The sequence below is a fragment of the Lissotriton vulgaris genome, chromosome 4_1 (genome assembly GCF_964263255.1).
Source record: "Lissotriton vulgaris chromosome 4_1, aLisVul1.2, whole genome shotgun sequence".
NCBI classification, from domain to species: Eukaryota; Metazoa; Chordata; class Amphibia; order Caudata; family Salamandridae; genus Lissotriton; species Lissotriton vulgaris.
This window is the reverse complement of record NC_141691.1, coordinates 762,461,561-762,487,691: the sequence shown is the minus strand read 5'-3', so window position 1 is coordinate 762,487,691 and position 26,131 is coordinate 762,461,561. Positions and strand designations below refer to the sequence as shown.

The 26,131-nt window shown below is 42.4% G+C and overlaps 1 protein-coding gene across 2 annotated transcripts in view; it reads left to right on the top strand.

Moving 5' to 3' along the window:
* LOC147722552 (serpin B6-like) overlaps positions 1-25,073 on the top strand; it is a 276,708-nt gene extending 251,635 nt beyond the window's left edge. For both annotated transcript variants that reach the window (XM_086965073.1, XM_086965074.1), the window contains exon 7: positions 24,337-25,073. In XM_086965073.1, the coding sequence (XP_086821199.1) occupies positions 24,337-24,744 (408 nt within the window). In that variant the 3' untranslated portion in view covers positions 24,745-25,073. The remainder of the gene's footprint in view (positions 1-24,336) is intronic.
* The last annotated feature ends 1,058 nt before the right edge of the window (positions 25,074-26,131 follow it).

The following is a 26,131-nucleotide window of genomic DNA, read 5'->3' as shown; positions in this document are numbered from 1 at the left end:
ATGCCTCCCAAGGGAGACAGACCGGGTGACGCGCAGATTGTGGTCTGTGGACGTGCACGTCCAGCCACGGGCACATCGCCTGTCCAGCTGGCAAGCCAGCATACAGTTTCACTTTCGCGTGTACAGCCACACGCACATTTCATGTCCGGCTTCCCAAACAGTGTTACTTTCGCCCCCCCCCCCCATTTCCAAAGTAGGCAGCTCTGTCCTTTACGCCACGCCGCCCCCAATCTGTAAAACTTCCGATAATGTCGAACATTTGCCCCGGCAGCCCAGAGCCTGAAAGCCTCATCGCACCTACTCCCCAAACCCGCTTTCTTCATAGAACAGTCCACTTCTCCTTAACCCAATGCCCCGTTGAGTAGGTTCCCTTTGTAGCGCTGTAATCCTTCTATTACAACCACAGTCAGTCCCCTTATGGCGTTCGCTTTAAATATTCCAATAGGGCCACAAAAGTCCAGATCCCTTCACGGACTTCAGCTCAGAGACTACACTGTGCCCATCTCCTCATACAGAGCCACGTATGCCGCTCTTATAAATTAACAGCCTCAGTCCATAGCACTCGATTCTCCTTTCCTTCTGAACTAGCCCACAAAACTGCTTACTCACCCTTACAGTTACTGAGCTCTTAAGGCAATCTACGTACAGGATCAGTGAACTAACGCCCTCCCATTCGTTGCTTACCAGCAAGTTGCTGCTACGGTTGTCTCCCTCCGCCATGATCCCTGTTCAACAGACGGTCAGTGACTGTACCCCGACAGCTGTGGAGTTCAGAGTATACAATATAGCGCAATCGCGACAGTTTTGTCCGTTTCCGGTCTACACAGGATATATATCGACACGGGGCTCTTGATTGGCTTGAATACGCACGATTTACTGTTGCCATAATTTGCTACGAAACGAAGCTCCAACACATGTCAAAGAGCACATCAAGTTCGTAAAAAAATATAACAAATAAGACCACCCCCACAAAACCACATGAAACCTAAACAATAATCTGGATCACAGAAATCGATTAGATTTTTCCGTTATTGGAATATTGGAAGAACATGCACTTAAGTCATAAAGCGGTTTAACGGACGTCGTTAGAACAAAGATTTACTTTCTAGATTAACGTTTGAGGTGCTCGTGCGTTACTGAAGCAAAATGGTCTCAAACAGCCATTTCTATCAGGGTATGGCCACGGTTACTTAAGAGAAATGCACTAAGCGCAACAATATTCAACTACTACATTTCACAAGAAATTATGAAAGTCACCCTGTTCCATTTTCACTTCTTTATTGATCAGTCAGCAGGAAAGAAATCGGTTTCTTATCGTCAAGATTTGATTTCAGAAGTCGCACACCTTCAAAGAAAGTAGGTTTGATGTAACAGTTGTAACGTCCTCCCCAGCCCCGGGAGCACAACGGAATACACCACACACGGAGCACTGAATTGTACTTCTTTATTCCTCAGCATACAATCACATACTGCGCTCTCATTACCCCAAGACCATTAATAATCATACCATAACACCTCCCAGCAAGTTACGTAATTTCTTGTTGAATCAACCCAGAACCCCAATGGTGCTAGCGCATAGCATTAAAATCCATAATGGACTTTGATAAATATACAGAACTATAATGCACAATGCTGAGTCAACCCTTTTTCCTTTTCATCCCTTCAAAGCTGTTAAAATGGTGAACAAACTTTTAATTTCAGAGTAACAGACCACAAATTGACACAAGTCTTTTTAGGTCTCGCCTGGTGTTGCAGCGCGAAAGGGCTGTCACCAGTGAGACTTATCGACATCGTAACAGCCCAGCCACCAGCACAGTCACGTTACAAAACAAAAGCGTGACGTACGTCGTTAGACACAGGGGTAGTATTATTTGTGACATTGGCCCGCCCTCTCATTGAACCTTTGATGGGCAGTCACACTGGCCATTCACAGGCGCAGCATTTCATAACTGGCAAACAACGTTAACCAATCGAAATAGGAGCTACGACGCTCTGTCATTGCAGCGTGTGTGGGACACTACGTGATTGGAGGTGAGGTTGTGCGAGGGACTGGTAGTGGCAGGTGTACGGAGCCGAGCTGGACTGGAGGTTGTCGTGGGACTTTGAGCTTGGAAGAAGGCTTCTCGGGGCTAACATTGCTAGTTAGCGCCCGCTCGCGGCAGAGCCTTTAAAGAACCGCAAAGGGATGGCAACAAAGTTGACGACTACTAGCTTTTCTGTTGAAAGCATAAGGATGTGTACAGAGCTGGTCTAGCGCTAGTATCTCCTTATCAATATCGGGGAACTGTAGTATTGTTTATTTTTGTTCTAATTTTTAACACCAGGTGTTCGTTGGCAGCGGTTTCTTATTTCTAGAAAAAAATTGCTGCAAATTAGTTCTGTTTGCAGTACACTTTTCAAATATGTCTTGAAGGATGTAAGTTGCTGCATATTGTATGTGACGCCTTGAGTATACACGCCAATGCCCCAGGTTTAGGCAAGTGAATCAGGGAAATGTATTAATATCCTAATTGACCTGTAATGAAGTGTTTAATTTTCAAAGGGGGAGAAATCCGAAATAAGGCGAGATTGGTTTAATACATTCAGATTTTCTTGTTTTTAAATTTCATAACACTTTATGGATTTTAGTCAGTGCTGGAATTGGAAAAACACTTCTGGAATCCATATATTGGGTCAAGGTGTGGCAGAGGAAAGGGATGGAGACACAAGTGGTGGAGCTTGCAGACTTATACATGTATTTAAAAAATAAAACTGCTGCAAATACATTTGCCATATTGACACATGAGATAGTAAATCTGTTCCAGCTACTTAAGTGGCAGCAAAGAGGCTTCGTTTTAAAATTTCGTACAGGGTTAAGACATCTGCAGCAGAGATACCTGGATGCCCAGCAATTTTGAGGGGGTATAATAGCAGTAAATTAACTCTGGGAGAGTTCTGTATTTTGTCCCCACACAGTTTTTGACTTCTAAAGTACCATAGAGGATTTCCGTGTTTACTTCAAGGTGTACCATGCAGATCACAAATTTGTATTTTATAAAGGGATAGTAAGGTTCAGATTTGTTTTTACTTTCTTTGATATTGTATGTTCTTCATCAATCAGAGATGGGAGTTTTAATTTGTTGGGGTATTCCTGAGTCTTCTGTGTTCTCTATTGGGATTATAGAGTTTAGAATAGAAAGTTTGAAATGTTTTTGGGATGTTTTTGCATCTGTGTGTGTTACCAGATTTGTCTTTGATTGCTGGATGGTTTGTTTCATAGTTTTTAGGTCTCGCTTGGCGTTGCAGCGCAAAAGCGCTGTCGCCAGCGAGACTTATTGTCAGCGTGATGCCTCCCAAGGGAGACAGACCGGGGCACGCGCAGATTGTGGTCTGTGGAAGCGCACATTTCCTGTCCGGCTTCCCAAACAGTGTAACTTTCGGGCCATCGACTCACCCGGTCTTGCTCCTTAATGAGTTCTTCTACCGTTCTTGCTGCACAACGCGGGGCACTGCTATATCCTGCTCTTCACCCGCCGCACTGCTATATCCTGCTCTTCACCCGGGTCCTCTTCTGGGACATGGAACTTCAGCCCCCGCACTTCCTCTCTGGCGATGGGGCTCTCTTTTAGCACGGGAGCCCTGGAAGGGGCCAGCCGCTGCCTGCGAGAGCCGCAGGGCACGCAAAAGTTGTGCGGGCAGCCCTCGCCGTCCCAGGTCTCGTCCCCGGGCCGGATGTCAAGCTGCTTTCTGTTTTGCTTGCACATTCCTAAGCGCTTCACAAACTGAAACATGAGCTGTTCTGTAAATACATAAATAAGTAACATTTGTTAAGTCACAGGCATGAGCTTGTACTTTTTTATGTATTTTTAATACAAATGGTAAGTTTTTTTTCTTTCGGAAGTGTAGTCCTTGTTTTTTTATTACTCGGTCTTCTTTCTGCTCCAAGGATGACAGTCAGGTGAAGGGTCATGCTATTTGTCAGGTGCCATCCTGAATGTGGTGGGCATTGGGGCAGCTTTTACTTTGAGGACACCAGTTTCTAATCATGTGTATGAGGGGACCCATGCCCAGTACCCAGCGCAGGCCTTAGTGAGTTATGGACGCATTTGATAGAATGACTTCGGAATTGTCTGGAGCGCGATGCCATCCCAAATGCTCACTGGATGGAAAATGTGTCTACAAGCGTTATGAGCTTTAAGCGAAGCTCAGTGGTGATTTGACAATGTGCGCCACCGCTGGATAAGAAAGGTTGTTAGTTATGTCATGTGCGCATAGAGCCCTTGATGCAGCAGGTGATATGTTTCAGGTTGGTAAAAGGATTACTGTGTTGCTGGGGTAATAATGCCCTGTTTCATGTAAGTATTGCTTACCAGCTCAGTTTGTGGCGCACTTCTAAATAAAACAAACTACCTATCCTATGTAGAAAGATAGGTGGTGGTGATTTCTGAAAAAGTGTATTCCTCATTTGCTCAGAAATAATTTGCCACAATGGAAAGATGTGTTTACGTGCCCAAGATCTTCCTTTCATCTTGCTTCTTGTTTTTTTTAACTTTGTTACCTTTCAGCATTGGCCTCGCAGTCATGTCTGACAGTATTTGGAATTGGTTATATATAAAAAAAATGTACCTTTTTAGCCATATTTAAAAACATAAGAACTTGCATAAAACAGTTTTCAGCAAGTATTTAAAAAATCTGTAAAAAAGGAAAAATAGTAGCCTCAATTGTAAAATTGCACACGTTCCTGTTGTTCGTGCTTCTAGAATGAGCATAAGGTACTTCCTCAGATCTGTATGTGCAGCTGGAATTATGAAGTGTGCAACTGGATGTATTCTTTTGTAAATTATAATATAAAAGTTATATACTTGATTGTGGACCTGTCACGTATGTAGCTCGCATTATAAAGGTGTATTATTGTTTGTGTGTGTCACCTGTGTCACTTCTGTTATAGAGTTGTGAACTTGTTTTTGGATGTTGCTTGGGAAATATTAGGTTGTACCCTTATCCTCAGATCTGTTTGTTACATGCGTGCCTGGCATAAAGGTGTACACGTGTGTATCTGTTATATGAGGAATTTGTGATACACACTTTCTACACATCTGTGGCTCTGTTGCATGCAGAAACATACACTAGAAAGTCTCATCCGTATAATGGTTATTATGAATAGTGCATCTCTCTATAAAGCATTGAAGTGCTGGGTAGGAAAAGGGACACCGTAGTGGAAAGCAAAAGCCATTTACGGGTAGTGGAGTGGCTCTTCAGAATGCAGTAGATCTGTAATTGCATGTGAAACTGTCTTGGTTGGATATGTGGTAAGTTGAGCTTTAACTGTACAAGTGGTGTCTGGATCTGTCATCTGTGGGTCTCCATTGTAAAGCTACACCCACATTTGTGAATCCCGTCACTTGATACTTGTGAAATGTCTTTGTGGTCGTCAATAGATCTGTTGTACTGGAAGTCAAACTGGAACACAACTGGATTTAGTTTTCAGTGAAGGCACACTGGGAAAATGCATACATGTTTGAATTGGGTTTGCTTGCCTGCTTACAGCTGTAGATTTGCACATCCGTGTCTTTTTCCCTTGCACTCTAATTGTTCAAATCTGTGTACGTGTTTTTCTTATGCAACTATTGTGCTGCACATTTGCCCGAAGCAACACATGCCCATCCCATTGTTTGGAGACAAGCTGGGTGTAACATCAGTCTGGGACACCACCACATCAAGCAGCCCAACCACATCATCACTCAGCACCACGACAGCACTGTCCTTGCTTGCTACCACAAGCATTGTCATAGCCAATAGGACTCGCATTAGGAAAGTGTAAGCTATTGGCTTTGTGAATAACAATGCTATTAATTTAAATATTTTCAATGCCAACACATATTTCAAAAGATGGTAATTTACAATACTAATAGCTCCCACTTTCTAATGCGAGACCTATTGCATTGCAAATGCTTTTTTTTTCTTTTGCCTTTCACGCGGACTGTTACATTTTCACATGTGATTGCAATTATTTAATACACTGGTGCTTGTTACTCACAGGGAGATGACTCTCGAGGGTGGGCAGGGATGAAAAGGATTTGGTTTGAAACTTTTAGCGTTCTGCCCCTGAAGAAATCAGTGGGCGCATTGTTGTGGCTCTGTGTGTGTGGGTGGGGCTCTGTGTGTGTGGGTGGGGCTCTGTGTGTGTGTGTGGGTAGGGCTCTGTGTGTGTGTGGGTAGGGCTCTGTGTGTGTGTGGGTAGGGCTCTGTGTGTGGGTAGGGCTCTGTGTGTGTGGGTAGGGCTCTGTGTGGGTAGGGCTTTGTGGGCAGGGCTCTGTGTGTGGGTGGGTGGGGCTCTTTGTGCGTGGGGGGGCTGTGTGTGTGTGGGGGTGGATGTGTGTGTGTGTGGGTGGATGTGTGTGTGTGGGGGGCTGTGTGTGTGGGGGCTCTATGTGTATGTGTGGGGCTCTGTGTGTGTGTGGCATTTGCAAGAGATTAAGCTATTGGCATTGTAAATGACAATGCTATTTATTTCTGTTTTCAAACCCAACACATAAAGATTTTGTCATTTACAATGCCAATAGCTCTAACTTTTGCAAAGACGAGACCGTTGCATTGTGAATGCTTGTTTAGGTATGTTACACAAAAACATGATCATGATGACATGTAAGCGTTCTTATAAAAGCAATGCCGGAGTTGTATAAATTCAGCATTTTCATGCAGGGGAATGTTAAGTAGTATGCCTTTCTGGAGAAAACCCAATATATTGTAGACTGCTAGACTTGTGAATTGAAAAAACAATGTTCCAAGAAGTAACTTTAAGTTGATTTAGTGATCGCATTTGAACTGCACTCAGTAAGTCTCCAAAGCAATAACCATATTTGAATTTTACAGAGCGGAGTATAGTTTCAATATAAAGTGTCCTTATATAACAAATGGCTGCCTTGCTTGTCCTCTTTCTCCATACAATCTAAATAAAGATCTTATGCAAAATTAATATTTGCGTTATGGTAATATGTTTCTTATACTAGTGTTGTTTTTTATTTAGCAAAACATTATAATGCTCTGAACATTTTACATTTGCTGATCCAGTTAACTATTAAATTATGTTCATTAAAAATCCAATTAACTGTTACCTTTTCATTAGTCACAAATTGATTTATCTTAATAAGAGGAAAAAAGTTGGTGGGAAAACACTAGACAGATTACTGTAGTCCACCCAGACACGGGCGTGCTGGAGGTTTACTGATCTAGAGTTTTGAGGTCTGGTTCATCTAAACGTTGCTCCTTTATATGAACAAAAGCAAAAATACTCCACTGCAGGTTTAGGTAACACCCACAAGCACACATTTGGAAAAAAGCCTCTACATAGAAGATTAGGAAGTGAGCAGAAGGCAAAATGGAACCTACAGAACCTTTGTGGTAGAGGGGCTGGCAAAGCAATGAACCAAGCCTCCTGAGTTGTCCCAAACTACTAAAGTACTTGAAAGCCCTTAAAAAGGAATGGATAGTCTTCCATCAGACTCCTGTCGGAATTCAGTATAGTGGCTCGTGAGGACATTGGTATTTGTCCAATCCATCACCTTTTATATGTCCAGGACAATTAGTCTTTTTAAAAGCATGTCTAGGGTTAGAGCAGAAGGGGTGCGCTCCAAGCATTCCAGAAATGAGCTGCTTGAACAGAATAGTCCAATGACCATTCTTCTTCAACATGAAATATATGGCATTTATTTTAGTACTTCTGCGAATTGCTAAACTCTCACTCAAAGCAAATATTAACTATGTGCAGGCACCCTGCATGGATCTTCCAACCAGTCCAGCGTCGACAGCACCTAGCGTCTGCCCTTCTTTTGCTTGACTCACTATGTTACGCTGTGTGCCCATTCATTTTCAATACCAAAACCAGGAAAAGCTTCTGCACATACATGGGTAAACACTTATTGATAAATTTAAGATGGTATTCTTGTTCGGCATAGCAGGAGCTTGTCTAAATCTCGCAGCAGTCAACAGCAGTCTTGTTTCTCATGCCAGTCCACTGAGCTTTTTGCCTGCCTGATTTGCTGGTCCTTGACATTCGTATATATATAACATAACTCTTCTCCCCCTCCAGAGGGATGCCTTCAAGGGGGTGCACTGATAGTTCACCACTTTTTGTGGTCACTCAGTGTACCTCCTGAGATCCTGTTTGCGACACACTTGTGCAAACGAGGAAAAACTCTCTTAAGATAGCGCTAGATAGTACTGGCAATAGTAGTGCCATTATGTTACTGAAGGGTGCGCACAAGCGTCGGCGGCCCCTTCTGTAATACCACACAGCGTGTGGGCACTGTCTGTAATACGGCACCTGGTCTACTTGCAAAGAAGCAGTATCATTAGCATGTGCTCAATGGAGTTTAACGGAGTCAATGGAAAATTGGTGTTTAGTCTTTATTTCATATGCTTTTGCCTTATGATTCTACTGCATTAATTGTTGGTTTACACATTTTTTTATGTTAAACCATAATTTGAGTTTAGAACTAAAGTATTTTTTTCTTATTTGCTTCTTTGTAAATAGTTAGCACTTACTGTGTATTCAAAAACATTAATGTTAAAGATTCAATATAAACATGATTACTGTTTGTCTTTTTTGTGACATTGTATAGTTGTTGTTGACAATATTTCTATTTAAGTAGTGTGTTACCCAGTATACACACAAACCTTTTTGATACCAACACCTGTTTTTATAAACCCATAGAAAAACATGTTTGGTGATAAACTTTATGAAATAAGGAATCCTTGTTTTCGAGTGAGGCATAATTCTGATATCAACATAATATAAATGTCAGTACTTCCAGAAGCAAGCACATTATCTCCTTCCTGAGATTTAGAGAAGGGAAACACAATAACCTTCTACAGGAAATCCTGGAATAAATGAGTCTCTTAGAATTAATGACTACTGTGTATCCGATTGTGTGTTACCAATAAGTCTTACAAGACAACTGTTAACAAACTAGTTTCCAAATATCTAGCAATATTTTGTGATTTATCTATTTCCCCATATGCCTTTCTCCATTGGAATGCACAGGAACCATACCTAGCTGAAATATCTAACCGGGAAATGTTAGGAAGGCAGTCAAGCCATATCTTGTAACACAAGCATTTACAAGCTAATCGCTCTTTTATTGTGTCAGCATATTAAAATACAGGTGTGACTATACATCATTGTTATAGACACTTTTTTCCTGACTTTTTTCAATTCTCCTGAGCAGCTGCATTTGGACGCTGTGTTAGAGCTGCCTAGACACTTTACAAATTAAAATACAACATAAAAGGACAGTACTTGTTTTTAAAATGTGAACTTGATCTTGTAGATGTTAAAACTCCCACCAAATAGATGACTTATGCTACCAAATGACCAAAGTATTCATGGACTACTTTTGTGTCTCATCTGGGTAAGCAGCAGCGGCACCATAACGTCCTCCTTCATTGAAAGTGGGGTGGAGCTTTGTGTTGCGAAAGCTCAGATATCGGGATGATGGCAACAAAGATCACTGTGCATCTTCCAATTTAGTAACCAAGGTTGCGCTGTTGTATGGCCTGGCGTTGCCGGTGACTGTGATAGTCCATGGCCTCTGTCCAACAAAAATCACAGTTCCTGCTGCCTCATGAACAGAGCCGCAAGGCAAAGAGCGGCACACCAATTCAGTTTCATAGATTTGTTTGTGCTCAAGAGAACATGTTCAGCTTCACAGAATCTTTCCTCAAAGTAATTGAAAAGTGCTCTATTTCCCATTGATATTCTCATCATGGTTCATGAACAGCAAAGACATACTAGCAAAACTGTCGTATTGCTGAATGATGTCATTTGAAGAGCAACTTTTTCAGAAAATGTTGTGGCATATCACAATAATTAGCAACATAATTGCAATGCTTTTCAATTAATCTTAAGCCAGCACTAATAACTGGTACTGGCTACTTCTCAGGAACACTGTCCAGTGCTCAGCCATAAGTAAACCACACAAAGACATTTTAATTTTAGCACAAACCTTTAACTGTGAACACTCATTGGGGTGAATACAAGATCAAAAGTGGGAACTACTAACATAGAAACCATGTAGCTCTGCATATCCAATGGTTCTGTTTTTTGCATTTTCTGGAAGATTTTCTACATTGATTATTCAGTATTCATAAGCAGAGATTAATATTGAATGGTACTGAATTATCCAATACCTTCATTGGAGTGCTGTTATCACAATGGTATACTGATACGAAGTCTCGTGTATATGTGAGACCCCATCAACAGTGCTTATAAACAGCGACAAAAGCGGAAAACAAACAAGAATATTACATCAGCGGTGCTGGGCATAGCAATTGTATGCCTACGAGCAGATCCAGACATTAGTAAAGACGTGTATGTGACTCTGATGCACTAGGGTGGCCAGATGTCTCCGATTTAGCAAAGGGTGGCCCAGCACTCAAGTATGTAAATTATGTATGGATGGAGCTTACTTATCGCCAATTACAATAAAACAAATAAACAATATGTCAAGATCTTCCCAAAAACACTGATAGATTTTGATTGTAGGTGAGTAAATTCTTTATTCAAATTCTTAAAATTCAAGATCGCCATTCGTTTCATCCTCATGCGGTCTTCTTCAGGGCTAGTACGTAGATACAGGGATGTCTTGAATTTTGTGCATACAGATATTTATATTCAAGTTTGGTGATACGGCAAGACCCATTCCATTTCATTAGTCTAGCATTTGTTATTCTCAATTGTCATAGTAGGGTTGGAGTTCAATTTGGCATAAGTCGGTCTGGGCTAATTGGCGGTCAATTTCTGCTGCATAATCAGTTATTCAACAACACAATATTGTCGCCTTTATCCGCTTTGCAGATTACCAAACTAGAATCATCTCATATAGATTGGAGAACATTTCTCTCTTCTCTGCTAATGTTTGGATGGTGTAAACATTTCTTATTGTTGACATGACTGTCTTTCAGACGGTACAAATCCTGAGTAACCCTGGATGCAAACTCATCAATCACAGAATTAGTGTCACTTGGGGGAATGAATTTGGAGGTGCTCCGCAACCCACTATCAAACCTCACATCCTGTGCTACCTTTAGATTACGTACATATTCAACTAAATCTGCCAAAGACTCTTCATCATGGAAGGTAGCAATCAAGTGCATCACATGTATGTAAATTCAGAGTCATGTGGTACAGTAATAGTTGGATGACAGATGGAGGTTCAGAAAAATTGTTTATTAATTTGAGTTTCCCTACAAACTTAAATAAGTCCAGATGTACATTTTCAAAATCTGGTTATTCTGTTAGACAAAAATGTAGTCCTTTACAAAGGACCATTGTATCTTGTTTGCTCAAAGTTCTAGAGGACAAATTCACAACATTCACTGTGTTAGACATAGACTCATCACGTATGCTGTCCAAATGGTGGTGCATAACCTCATCTACTTCATATCCTGCTTGTTATCCATTCTTGCTTTTGTGCCTGCCCGCGTGTTTTTTGCCACCCCTCCTTGTTCTTCGCCAAAGGTTTTCTTTTTGTTTCCCAAACGGTACCGTTGTACCTCCCATAAAAAAACTGAAGGTGGGTAGGGATTTGTCATGTCTGTACTAGGGCCTTCACCTGGGTCACTTTCGATAGAAGAAATGGAGGTACTGCTAGTAGATATGCTTGGGGGCCCTCATCTCACTTGAGGCAACAGATGTAGATTTCCCAATGATATCAGCATACTTCCTTGCGATAGTAAAGATGCGTCCCCTTTCATAATCATTCTGATCTCTTTGTATCTTTTGCTGTTTCTTGCCTTTAAAATAGACTTGATGATCGGCTTGCTCTTTCTTAAGAATGACATCTTTTTTTTGTATAGCATCCGACAGATTAGTGTCAATAATTTTGTCATCTCTGATCTTTTTTACTTTACATACAGAGTTTCGTACTAAAATATCCATCATTCTATATGATGACACATGTAACCCTTCTTCCCTCTGTTCCAGAAGATGTCTCAGATTTGCCTGGATATTCCCGTTTTTTTAATGATTGTCCTTGCGTTCCTACACTTATTACAAAATAGATAAATGTCCCAGTTTGAGAGTTGATCGGGTGAGCACGCACATTTGTCACTGTGCTCTGGAGGCTCATGTTCACACCAGCCCTCTCATAACACCAGTGAACAGAGTGGCATATTACCAACAACTAGCGATAATTATCGCTATGTTGGTTTAGCGGCGATATTCTTATTGCCGAGCTGCGGCGATTTTTATCGCTTAAGAGCCTTGCTATTATCAAGGTATATCTCCTAAGCGATAAAAATCGGCCGAAATGCATGAATATCGCTGAAAAGTCAGCGATATTCATGCATTACCGAGCTAATGCTCTTAGCCATGTTATCCACCTACCATTGGATAACATGGCTAAGAACTGCTCTGGGGCAGGTGTTAGCTTTTGGAGATATTCGCGCTTAGCGCGAATATCTCCAAAATTTGGTAATAGGAGACAGCGATGTTAGCGACTGTTTCCAGTCGCTAACATCTTGGCACGCCCACTTTGCATGTCATTAGTGATAAATATCACTACCATGCAAAGCGGGGCCCAAGATGGTCGCTATCTCCTACTAGCTGTCGCTAACGGGTGTTAGCGACAGCTAGGTAATAGGGAGATAATTTTATCTCCGCTTTCTTGGCTTTAAAAGCCAAAAAAGCGGAGATAAACCCCCTTGAGATATATGCCCCATAGTTTTTGTTTAAAAGTGTCTCCTACTGTGCTTCCTGACTTAATTCAGGCAGCACAGTATGATTTAATGAGGGGTGAATCGAGCCCATCACCTCAGGCCAGAATTACGAAGCACCCCTTGCAACACACCCCAGTTTAGCGGAGGAAGGCTTTAATTTTCATGCTACAGAGATGTGTGTTTCTGCAGCATGAAAATTAAATACTTCCTTGGCAATATATCGATCGGCATATCCACTTACATAGAAATAGGAATAAATGTTGACACTGCACTGACCAGTATCATTAAGTCCTATTTCTATGTCAATGGCTATCCCGTTCTTTTCCCCTGAAAATGTAGCCACTGTATGCAGAACAGATTGTTGACAATCATTGGCGCAACAATTCAAATTAGCATTACATAGCAAGTAATTTTATAGCAGCTCTGGGGATTATAATAACATACCAAATATAGAGATCCCAGGCACTACAAAGCTGTGCACTCAATTTGCCAGTACCTGCTGTCTGCAATGATAGTTGACATTAATTGGACAGTGTATAAGTTATTCTGCTTCTGTACCATGCAGAACGATTATTACATTTTTAAACGGTGTGAGTTATGACAGTGAGGGAATTAAATGATACATATTTGCACACCCACTACTAGTGCATGCTGTCTTAAAATATATACAGTACGATCTCCTGTCCATCTGCAATATGGCATCTATCTGGGCAAATACAACATCAAAAGGTCGATAGCTGACATTCATTTATTGGTACTGGTTACTGGAACAACTCATGGCCGAGTAATGCCAATAGCTTGCCAGCCATATTCAGTAAACGCAACTTGGAGGTGGGTAAGAGTGCTATTTATGCAGCTATGACTTTGGTTGATTAACGCCTCTTTTGTAATTGTTTGAGAGTATCAATTTCTCATTGTGCTACTCAGAATTGTTGTCAGCCAGGCCACCATACTTAGCTCCATCCATAGCAGGGTGAACTGCCATGCATTTCCAGTACCATTCAGGCTATGTTTAAAGGTGAAGATGGCATGCTAATTGCTGATGTGGTAACATTTTTGATAATTGTATACAGTACTACATCACAATTAAATCACAATCATACACATTTTTATTTAGGTTTAGTTTGCACTGTGCTTGTGAAATCTCTTGTATTTAATATATCTTAAAAGGTGCCTCTTATCAGTTCCCATTGCCGAATTTCTGTGTTTGTTCGCTTTTGTGTGAAACTTTTGGTTTTTTTTCATTAACTTCCCCTGGATGCGTGCATTTACAATGCTTTTACTTAAGTCTCATTCACTTTCAAGTTAAGATCTTTTCCCACTTGCTTTTTATCACTTAAGGCCCGATTACGATCTCGCGAGGAAAGCCCTCCGTACGACTCGGAACCGGAGGGCTTTCCGAGCGAAACGTGCTCCGGGAGTCCGAGCGAGTACGATGCAGCCATATGCATACGTACTCTGTTCGCTCGGAACCTGTGTACAGATGCGTACACAGGCTCCCATAGCAGTAAAGGGGTGGGTGGGGAAAAGCGTATATCCTATGGCGGGGACCCTTGCTGCCCGCCACACTGTGCATGCCTAGATCGGGGGGGACCCATGGGCACACCCTCGTGACAGATTCAGAGGGCCCTGGGTCAGGGGGCTTGCTATGGCCCCCACCCCAAAGTACGATTCCAACAGCTGTTTCATCTCGCTGAGACCGAGGCAAAGCGGTTTTCCAAATCATGCATCGTACTCGCTAGGTTCGAATTCGGCTCCAGCTACAAATAAGTCATATGGACCGGTTCGGGTTCCAAAACTATTTGGTCGACGCGGACGCAACTTCGCATCGTACTTGGTTGTTCGGACCTGTGTACAATTCGGTCAGAAACAAGGGCTACGAATCGGATCCAGGAAAGCAAAATCTGATTAGGAGTCCTTCTAAACGAAATCTTAATCAGGCCCCTAGTTCTGTAAAGCAGAGGGTTTAGCCTTAGAACATTTGTGGCATTTCCTGATCATGCCTCAGTACTTTTCTTTGCACTTTCTATGCATTATCCAAATGTTTTTTTCAACTTTATCCATTTGGCCATTATGATCAAATTCTAAATGTTGTAATAAACATTGCATGTTAAAAATAAAGTTAATATACAAGAGCTATGCTATGTTTTACTACTAAACAGGCAGACACAAGCGCAGCTACCTTGTAGACAACAGGGTCATTTGAATGGTGCAGCAGGTGCAGTGGCACTGGGACCAAAAATTGTCATTACTCCACTAAACGCCAAATATTTCTATATTTGACTACTAAACAGGCAGTCCCAATTGCAGTTATTTTGCAGTTAAAGGGGACTGGTGCAGCAGGTGCAGGGGCACGTGAGCGGAAAACTCTAGGGACCCCATTAAACCCATATTATTGCAAAGTTTAGTATTAAACAAGACAGTCACAAGTGCATTTATCTAGCAACCAATAGGGTCATGATTTGAATGGTGTTGCAGGTGGAGTAAAACCAGGACCAAAAGCTCTAGACACCCCACTAAACACCTAATATTGCTATATTTTACTACTAAACAGGTAGTCACAAGTGCAGTTACCATGCTGATAACAGGGTTATGATTTGAATGGTGCAGTGGCACTGGGCCCAGAATTTGTCATGACCGCCTCGAAACACCCAATATTGCTATAATTTACTACTATACAGGCAGATACAGTTGCAGTTATCTTGCAGTTGAGGTTTGATTTGAATGGTACAGCAGGTGCAGTGGCACCTGGGCCAAAATCGATAGGGACCCCACTAAACACAGAATATTGCTAACTATTACTAGTAAACAGGCAGTCAAAACTGCAGCATCTAGCAGGCACTAGGGCCATGAATTCAATGGTGCTGTAGGTGCAGTAGCATGGGGCCCAAAAGTTGTCAGAACTCCTCTAAGCACCAAATATTGCTATATTCAACTGCTAAATAATCAGTCACAAGTGTAGTTACCTTGCAGGCACTAGGATCATGATTTCAATGGTGCTGTAGGTGCAGGGACTCCGGGACCTTAAGCTCTAAGAACCCCTCCAAACACCAAATATTTCAATATTTTACTAGTAAACAGGCAGTTGCATGTAATAGGAGCATAATTTGAATGGTGCAGCCGGTACAGTAGCACTAGGCCCAACATTTGTCAGAACTACTCTAAACACATAATATTTCTATTATAGCAATTAATTCCATTCTATCACTTTTTCATTTCATTTTTCAAAATGTTACTATTACTTATTCGCACTATACCACTAGTACCACTAGTAACAGCACAATATGTTGTCTTTTTGTAGCTAATTAAGTCATAACACTTTAACAGACTTTCTGTAACTTATATTGTAAAACTAATCAGCAAGCTACAACTTACAACAAAAATCAGCTTATTAATCACATGGGCGAAACCTAATGCATTTACCAATACTTGTTAGATTTCCTTCCAAGCCGTGTGACTAATACATCCCACACTTTTTCATTGAGGTCCAGGGCTAGGAATCGCATACTGGGTTTAATTTCTTTTTTTTTTTTTTTTTTTGCAATAAGCTCTTTTCCCATGCCCTCCAAATAACATATATTTTACTTTCTTTAATGAGTACGAGCCTAGGTTTCCTGCCTCTTAATTTAATGTGGGTATATACTTGTTTCTCAATTGTTACTGTTGGAGGTATCTTATATTTATTCTATTGACATGGTTTTAAAATAATCTCAGAAAAATGTATTTAAAAAAAATTCACAACTTTTTAAATCATAATGCACTAATTATAACATTCCTTATTCCATAAAGTTGCAATAAGTTAATATATGCATGGCCTACCCAAATCATGTCTGTAATCTACAAATCTTCATCCTACTACTAAAACCTACTTTGTTGTCGAAGTTCTTAAAATGGTAGGAAGACTTGCACCTACTCGTGTTTTTAAGTCTAAAAACGCAATTTAATGCATATCATATCAACGGGTTCCCAGTTTTTTAACAAAGAATTTATCATAGCAAATTGATCAGGGTGTTACATTTTCCAGTCCTTTCCCCACAAGCAGCACATGCTCATTTTTGTGTCCTCGCAAGGCCTCTTCTACAACAAAGTCTGGAACAGGTGTAAACACACTCACAATCTCATCTCCTTTACAGGAACATTCCACATTTAATAGTATTATAATAGAACTAGCAGCCCGCCCCGACGTTGTCCGTGGGTCCCCCGGAGCCTTCCTCCATATATTGCAGTATTATACCTCTGTTTACTTTGTACGGTTTTGTAACCTGCACACGTCACTTTTTCCTCCTGTAATGCAGTATCATACCTCTATGTTTACTTTGTACGCTTTTGTAACATGCACACGTAACTTTTTCCTCCCGTAATGCACCGTTTGGCTCACTTTTGTAATGCTCCGTTTGCTTCCTCTTGCTCACAATGTATGCTTTTGTAACCTGCACTCGTAACTTTTTCCTCCTGTAATGCACCGTTTGGCTTACTTTTGTAATGCTCCGTTTGCTTCCTCTTGCTCACGATTGTCATTTTTGCTGCATTTTTCCGCCGCTCACCGTTCCTAAATAAATAAATAAATATCCTACCTCATCCGCCGCTCACCGCTCCTCCCCATACCTCTGTTTACTTTGTACGCTTTTGTAACATGCACACGTAACTTTTTCCTCCTGTAATGCACCGTTTGGCTCACTTTTGTAATGCTCCGTTTGCTTCCTCTTGCTCACGATGTACGCTTTTGTGACCTGCACACGTACTTTTTCCTCCTGTAATGCACGGTTTTGCTCACTTTTGTAATGCTCCGTTTGCTTCCTCTTGCTCACGATTGTCATTTTTGCTTCATTTTTCCGCTGCTCACGCGCCTAAATAAATAAATAAATAACCTACCTCATCCGCCGCTCACCGCTCCTGTCCGCACTCCTCCCCGCCTGTCCGCCGCTCCTCACCGCCTGTCCGCCGCTCCTCACCGCTCCTCCCTGCGCCATGTCCGCCGGTCCTCTTTGCGCACCTGGACGCCGTTCCTCCCCACGCTCCTCGCGTCCGCACGCACGTCGCGGACGGCGCTTCTTCCAAGGGACTACTTTTTTTTCGGTAAATTTTTTAAATAACGTATATTTATTATGTTTATATAGCCTATGTCCATCTGCACACCCTCACGATTACAACGATGTATCAGGTGTGTGGATTGGCGCTGTGGTTCCCGAGTTTACCCGCCTCAAAGGTTCAAAGTTCTTCCTTTATAATAGTAGTATAGATTATAAAGCACATAGTATAATACATACAAGGTATGCTCTTGGAAAGAACACCCTTTGGTCATTCCAGGCAATGTAGGAATTTTGTATTTGTGTTCTTATGAAAACATTTAAAAAAAAATTTAGGGAAATGCTAACATACATCAATCCAGATCTGATGCAATGTTCTTGTAGATGTTCTTTTTAGTTAAAAGTACCAAACTGGAACTGCGATAAGGACTAGTTGGAAGCACAAAGGAGTTTTAGCATGCAAGCACCTTCTGACATACAACTTTCACATCTTTAAATAAAATTCAAAATGTTCATAGTACATTCTGATGCAGCATACCTTGGAGAACCAGGGATTGCAGATAGAGCAAATGAATATGTGCCCTATCTGCACTGAAAACTTCCTGTGTTTTTCTTGGCTTGACTACCCCCAATAAAATGTGGCTCATTTCATCCACCTCTTAGCCCAGAACCATCTTCAGAAAATAACGGTCCCAAAAAAAAGGATGGTTTTTGCCACTGTCATTTCTTAGTTAAACCCCCAATTAACATGTTCATAATAGGACGCTGTGCGAGAATCAAGAGGGAGAGAGAGGACCAGAAAGCTAGTCCAGATCCCCGTTTTTTTTATATCAGTAAATCAAAAAGAGACTAGCTAGAGATGGGGTTAGTATGACATTAATATTGTTATTGTCATAGCGACTCAGTATTGTTTTGCCAATTAGTGGTGGCACCTGTTGGGTGTCTTTAGAAAGCCCTCACCCACCAACCTAGTTGGCAAAACAATACTGAGTCGCTATGACAATAACAATATTAATGTCATACTAACCCCATCTCTAGCTAGTCTCTTTTTGATTTACTGACATAATAGGACGCTTCCATCTCTTCAAGGAAAATTCTAATTTATTTCTCATCTGTCCTGCAAGAGAGTCTTAAAGAGTAGGGACTTCCAGCAAACCTCTCCATGGCAAATCACGAAGCCCAGAACCTGGTCATCTGAAATAGTTTACTGCCCAATCCCCTGTTGTCTATTGTTTAATTTATTGCAGGATTAGGACAGGATACTGCTCAATAAAACATAATACCTTCTTCAACCTAGAGTTCCTGGCAGGCTCTGAATCGTCAAATCTTTTATGTACCAACCCCACTCATTTACCTTGTATGTGCACTGCGCTGTTCCCAGACCCTTCATTTTATGAGACCCATGCATACGGTTTTACAACAAAAGTATTTTTCTTGCAATTTGCAGAAAGATATTTATTTTTGACATTTTTCTCTGCCATAGTCTAGTAGATACTCCAGGCCGTGCAACCAATGCCATCGCACAGTGCGCTGAGCTTGAAGAGCGCCGTGTTTTGATATCTTTTATGGGTTTAGAGGTACCTGCTGCAGCTTTGTTGTGTGTCCAGCAATTTTCAGGCAACAATAAGTGTCAAGATAACTGCTGGGGATATATCCGTATTTTTTCTAGTGGGAGTTTTGATTTATAAACAAAGCTGCACAGGAGGTTAGTATGCCTGCTACAAATAACGTGTACTATGCACATCACAGAAGTGTATCTTATGTGGTTAGCTCAGTTGTTTACTGCCTTTGTCACAAGGACCCTTTTGTTACTAGTAGTTCATAAATTATAATCCTAATATAGCACAGTGAGCTATGAACTATCTTCAACAGCTGCATGCAAACGGCAAAGTATAGGTTAAACATTGTTTTTTCTTTGGGTAGAAATAAACTCTTAATATTAAAGCCAACCTGTGCTAAGTTTTAAATCCTGGATTTGTGCTTCTCCAGACCAAGCTCTCTTAAAATATACTGCCTTCTAGTATGAATGATGTGTGATGCCGACACCTTCTTTTCCCCATTGTCCTAAGTAACATTTCCTATACACTGATTAACACACATATGATTCATTGTCTCTGTATAATAGGTGTGTGTGTGATGTAAAGTGCTCTCACACCATACACTGGTGTGAGTAGTGCTATAGAAACAAATTATATACATTTAGGAGAGGGGTTATGGAGAGATGACGGGCACTGCTGGAGGGCGCTAGCGAGGGGATCAGTGGAGAAGGAGGTCATTGGGAGGATTCACCAAAGATTGGTGCACCGCACGCCACCATCGCTAAAGCCGGACCTGTAGATCCTAGTTGTGTGGAAACCATCCCACACCATTCATAAAGAAAGCCTTAAACTAGCTACCTTGATTAACTAGTCCTTGTTAAGGGCATATTTTTATATTCTTAAAGTATATGTTTACTCCTGGTTTCTTGGTGCTGGGCATGTAAGAGCAGGCAGTGCAAGCAGAATCGGAGATGATAGACAAGATTGCAACAAAAAAAAACAGCCAGGTTTTTGCATAACATTTAAATTAAAGGATGGTAGATTCATGTTGGAATGCTGCTGAAAGAGACTGCCATAGCCTGGCCGAGTATGCTGCGAAGCTGTGGCCACTAATTCTGTTTCTGATGAATTTTCATAGCTCTTGGGGTTAGCTGTGGATGAACGAAGAAAATGACAAAGATGGTAACTTCTCACACAGCGTATGATGGAAGTAGAAGCTTAGGCCTCAAGGGCTTAGAAGATAATACACATTTTGATATAAATGTGTTGTCTTGCAATACTGTTTGCACTGGTTTGATCAAATCTTGGACGCTTCATGTTTTCTCAAGGCAATGCTGCCGGCTGGGGCTGATCGTGTCTTTCGCGGGCTCCCAGCGGCAGCGGGCGCCATCTTGGCTTGGGCTTAGCTTTCCACCACAGCCCTGCCACTCCCCCGCCGCTCCGCCCCTATTTAAACAGGCACCATGAGGCAGCGCAGCGGACGAGCTCAGCGGGGGCGACGGAGGCACGCCGGAGTTGCGCCTGAGTTAAGCCCGTCTGCGCCCGTCCGCGGCCGGCCGGGGCTAGGGGCACGAGACGCTGCTGGTTTTATCTCCTATTCTCCGTCTCAGTTATGCCTCTATTGTGCCCCCAGCAGTATTAACCCCTCTACTACTACCTATCTACAACACCTTGGCCTATACAGCTCCCCTCCGCACTCCCCCCCCCCCCGGGTTAGTATTACATCTAGCCTCACCAGCCCCCACACTCCCCCCTGTTCTCCCTTCACTCCCCCCTGTTCTCCCTTCACTCCCAGCCCCCCCTGCTCAGTTGTTTACTACCTCGGCTACCCTCCTAAACCCTAGGTCTGCTGTAAACCATCAATACGAGCTATTTGATTATATCGACTCTAATGAACCAGATCTCCTTTTCTTAACTGAGACCTGGTTCAAGACCGACTCCCTGCCCAATGTGCTTGCCACCTTACCATCGACATATTCCGCCATTCGTGCGGATCGTCCCGAAGGCAAGCAGGGTGGTGGAGTGGCTTTAATAGCTCGTACTGATTTCAACTTTCAAGTCCTTCCCTCCCCTCTTATCACCAATGTCGATCTTCTTGTAGCTCGCTCTACTTCCCACCAAGCCCCCCTCACTTTTGTTCTTATCTATCGTCCTCCCCAGTCCACCCCTTCGTTTCTCCCCGATATCCAGACCCTCTTAGCCACTCTGGTAGTTAACAATTCTTCTGTATTAGTCTTAGGGGACCTCAATTACTGGCCCAATGACCCTGTCGAAAGCTCCCAATCTAAGGAATTCACCTGCCTTATGAAAAGTTTGAATTTTGTACCGCTCATCCACAGTCCCACCCACCTACATGGCCACATGCTAGATCAAATTTGGACACTGAATGTTCCATCCACACCTCCTATTATATCCCCTTGCCCATGGTCAGATCACTCCACCATCACGCTCTCCCTTGCCCTAGCACCCCTGGTCAAACCCCCCCTTCCCAAAAACACCTGGGTTCGGAAATGGGGTAATGTAGACATGCCCTCCTTCTGCTCAGCCCTGGCCAAGACCTGTCCTGATCTAACCGGCCTGACAGCCGCCCCACAGCTGGCCGCAATTAACAATTGGCTCACGGTGGCAGGTGATGAATTCGCCCCCCTCAAGCGGCTCTCAGTTAAACGGGCCCACGCTGCCAATCGTTGGTTTACTTCCGACCTTAAAGAAAAAAAACTAGCTGCAAGAAGGGCCGAACGAGTCTGGAGAAGAACTTACGACCCTGCCCAAAAAACAATCTACTTGGCCGTTCTGCAAACCTATAAAAAGAGCATCCTGGAAGCTAAAGCCGAATATTACACCAACAGGATAATGGTCGCTGAGTCACAATCGAAGGAAATCTTCTCCACTGTCCATGAACTTGCCTCATCCACCAGAGCCACGGCAACCATCCCCCCGTCCCAATCCCTCTGTGACTCGCTCAACGAGTTTTTCATAGACAAAGTTGTTAAAATTAAACACAACATCCCTCCGCCCTCCTCCACTTTTGTTGACCCTTCCCCTCCCCCCACTACCGTTAAACTGACTAACTTTCCACTTCTAACCACTGACACCCTCCTCCCTCTGCTCCAACGGGTCAAATCAGGCTCTCCCCTAGATTTTGCTCCTGCTTGTACCCTCAGGGAAGCTTACTCAGCCTGCCCTACTCCCCCTTTGACCCTCCTTAACGACTCACTCATTCATGGTCATGTTCCTAGTTCACACAAATCGGCGGTTGTCATCCCAATCTTAAAAAAATTGGACGCCGATCCTTCCTCCCCCTCCAATTACCGCCCCATTTCACTCCTCCCTTACCTTGCAAAAGTTCTTGAAACTCACATCACTTCTACTCTGAGCACTCACATTGAGGCAAATCATTGCCTCTCCCCTTGCCAAGCTGGTTTCCGTCCCCTGCATTCTACAGAAAAAGTGGTCATCTCAGTCATGGACAAGCTGCGTGAAGGCATCGACATCAACCTTCCGCAAGCCTTGATTCTCCTAGATCTATCCGCCGCTTTTGACACGGTGGACCATACCATCCTCCTTAACCGTGTCAGGGCGGCGGGCATAGAAGGCTTAGCCTTTTCTTGGCTGGAGTCCTTTCTTGCTGGGAGAACACAGGGAGTCCGTTTGGCTGGCTTTGCGGCGGCCTCTCGCAAGGTAGAATGCGGGGTCCCTCAGGGTTCATCACTTTCCCCTCTTTTGTTCAACCTTTATATTTTTCCCCTCATTTTTATGTTACAGCAACTGGAGGTCACCGTGTTCAATTACGCGGATGACCTCCAGTTAATCTTCAATCTGTCCCATTCACCTTCATCTGCCCTGAACGTCCAAACAACCATGACTCTCATTCAAGATTGGATGAACTGCAGCCACCTCAAACTTAATCCGGACAAGACCGAGCTGGTCCTGACCGGAGGTGGCTGCAGTCCTTGGTCCCCTTCCTTCTGGCCCCCCTCCCTTGGTGCCCCTCCACTTCCTGTGTCCAAAGTGAAAACTTTGGGAATCCTTCTTAATCCCCAGCTCACTGTTCACCCGCAAGTCAGTTCCGTGGTTTCTTCATGTTTCTTTTCCCTTAGAGTAATTAGGAAAGTTTCTCGTTTCTTTTCCCCCTCAGCTTTAAAAATTATTATGTTGGCCATGGTGCTGTCCCGTATAGACTATGGAAACATAGTCTATAATGGAGCCCCTGCATACATGATCCACCGACTACAACTGGTGCAGAACCAGGCGGCCCGCCTGATCCATGGCCTACCCAGATATCATCGGGTCACTCCATTACTCAAAACACTGCACTGGCTCCCTGTGAGAGAGCGTGCCCTGTTTAAACTCGGCTGCCTCACGTATCAGGCCAGATCGGGCACTGCTCCCGAGTTCATCTGCTCTCTCATCAAGCCATACTGTCCAGGCAGAGAACTTCGCTCGGCCCATTTGGCCCTCCTCACCATCCCCCGCTTTAAAAAGCAGAGGGCAGGCGGAGCGAGATTCGCTGTCCTCGCTCCAACATTTTGGAATTCCCTCCCGGTTACTCTGCGCACCTCACCTTCCTATCTCTTGTTCCGGAAAAATCTCAAAACCTTTCTGTTTACACAAGCCTACCCTTAATCTCCCTGTTGTTGCCATCCACTGATCACCACTAGCGCCATGAAACCGCTGGGTATGCGAGCGCTGTACAAATGTTTTTAAATTCAAATTCAATCAGTGTATGTTGTGTTTTATGAGGATGAACAAGACATATTAGAGTATTTGTTTCTAGTAAATACAGGCTGCTACCTATGTGAGATTTAAATAAATCTGGCTTTTAATCTGCTTTTGTTAATGTTGGTACTTCTGATTTTAAATATTCTCATCCTATGTCATACTTCTTTTTGTCATTTTATGGGATTTTGTGGCTAATCCAGCTGTATTACAAAGTAAGAGCTTTTGCATTTCTGCGTCTACATATTATTGAAAACGTTGGTATGTAGAAAAAATATAAAGTTGTTAAATCAGTAGAATGGTTTGACTAAGCAATTTATGCTCTCTTTTGAAATCCATTCTTGTGTTTTTTTCAGCTTGAACAGCAACTTACCTATGAGAAATTTGCATATTGGACAAACCCAGAAACAATGACCGCTGATGAGGTGGAGCTATATTTACCCCGGTTTAAGCTGGAGGAGAATTATGATCTGAAATCATCCCTCAAAAGTTTGGGAATGAAGAATGCATTTGATGTGGTCAATTCTGATTTCTCTGGAATGTCAGATAACAAGGACCTTTTCCTGTCCGAGGTGGTTCACAAGGCATTTGTGGATGTGAACGAGGAAGGCACAGAAGCTGCTGCGGCAACTGCAGCTGTCATGAAGCTGGAGTCTTGTGTATTATTTGAGCTACGTTTCATGGTAGACCATCCTTTCCTGTTTTTTATCAGACACAATAAGACACGCAACTTCCTGTTCTGTGGCCGATTCTGCTCTCCGTGAAAGGAACAATGCCATAAACATGCCTATTTCGATTCCAATAAATATTACCTTTCACTGCTAACTGATAGGTGTGTTTTGTCTTTGACTGCTAAGGCATACCTCCTAGTCTGAAAGAAATTTGTAATATAGTCATTGGCATCAAGTAAATCTTTAACAAAGATATTGAGGAACCTTTTGCAATTCAACATTTGACTGTTAAGATGATATTTTGGGACACACTATCTTGTTGTTCATTGTTAAATGCTGTCATGCCAGGGCTTTTGTTGGAGCAAGCATGGGTTCTATTGTGTTGATGCATTTCCATGCTATTTAGTGTTGTATGGTTGGCCTTTCTGGAGGAACTGCTACAGAATATAAACTAATATATATTCACTGAAAAAAACCAGAGGTTTCACAATTGTTATAGTTAGGAATTAGCATTTAAAAAACCTTTGAAATTCACAAAAAAAACATAGGTTTCACACCAGTTATAGTTAGCTAAAAATTTTACTCATACAAAACCATTGAAATTCCCACGTTATAGTTAGTTGGACTCACTATAACTCGCTTGCCCGCAATCCACTGCTGATGTCACATATAACATCATTCATGACATGGTCAGTGACATCAGTGATGACATCACTGATGACATCTCAAATGACATCACTGATGGCTTCTCAATTAACACCTTTAATTTCAATACATATATATACATGTCAATTGACATCACCGATGACATCATTCATGTGATAATACGATGCACCTCCTCACACTCTAATATAACGTTTGATACACCCAGTGTTAAATACAGACTACCATTCTTGAAACCATTGACACACCAATACCAGTTACTACATATGCACTCACTGGTTCCTAGGTCTACACGCACATCCACTCATTCACCCATAGAATCACTCATACATGCAGTCACTCATCAATACAACACTATCATATGCACTCATACACCTATACTGAGACTCACACACTGCCACTCATCCATGGAGTTACTCACACACCTAGTCAGTCATGCAAACAATCAATCACACTCCCATGTCCTCATCTATACAGTTATACAAACAACATCTTACTTATTCAAACATATACTAACACATACTCTCTTATACAATCACTGATACAAGTACACATTGATCCATACAGCCACTCGCACAATCACTGGCTCTTATGTATAGTCATTTATATATGCCAACTCTCACATGCACTGTATTTTACATATGTACTTACTTAGACATGTAGCACTGAGATATCCATTCACTCACCAACACACCCATGCACACAGTCAACTGCCCATACAGCTGTTTCCACATGCACTCTTAAACCCATACACCTAGTGAATCAACTGCTCACACATCTATGCACAGAGTCACACACCTCCCAACCACCCACACAT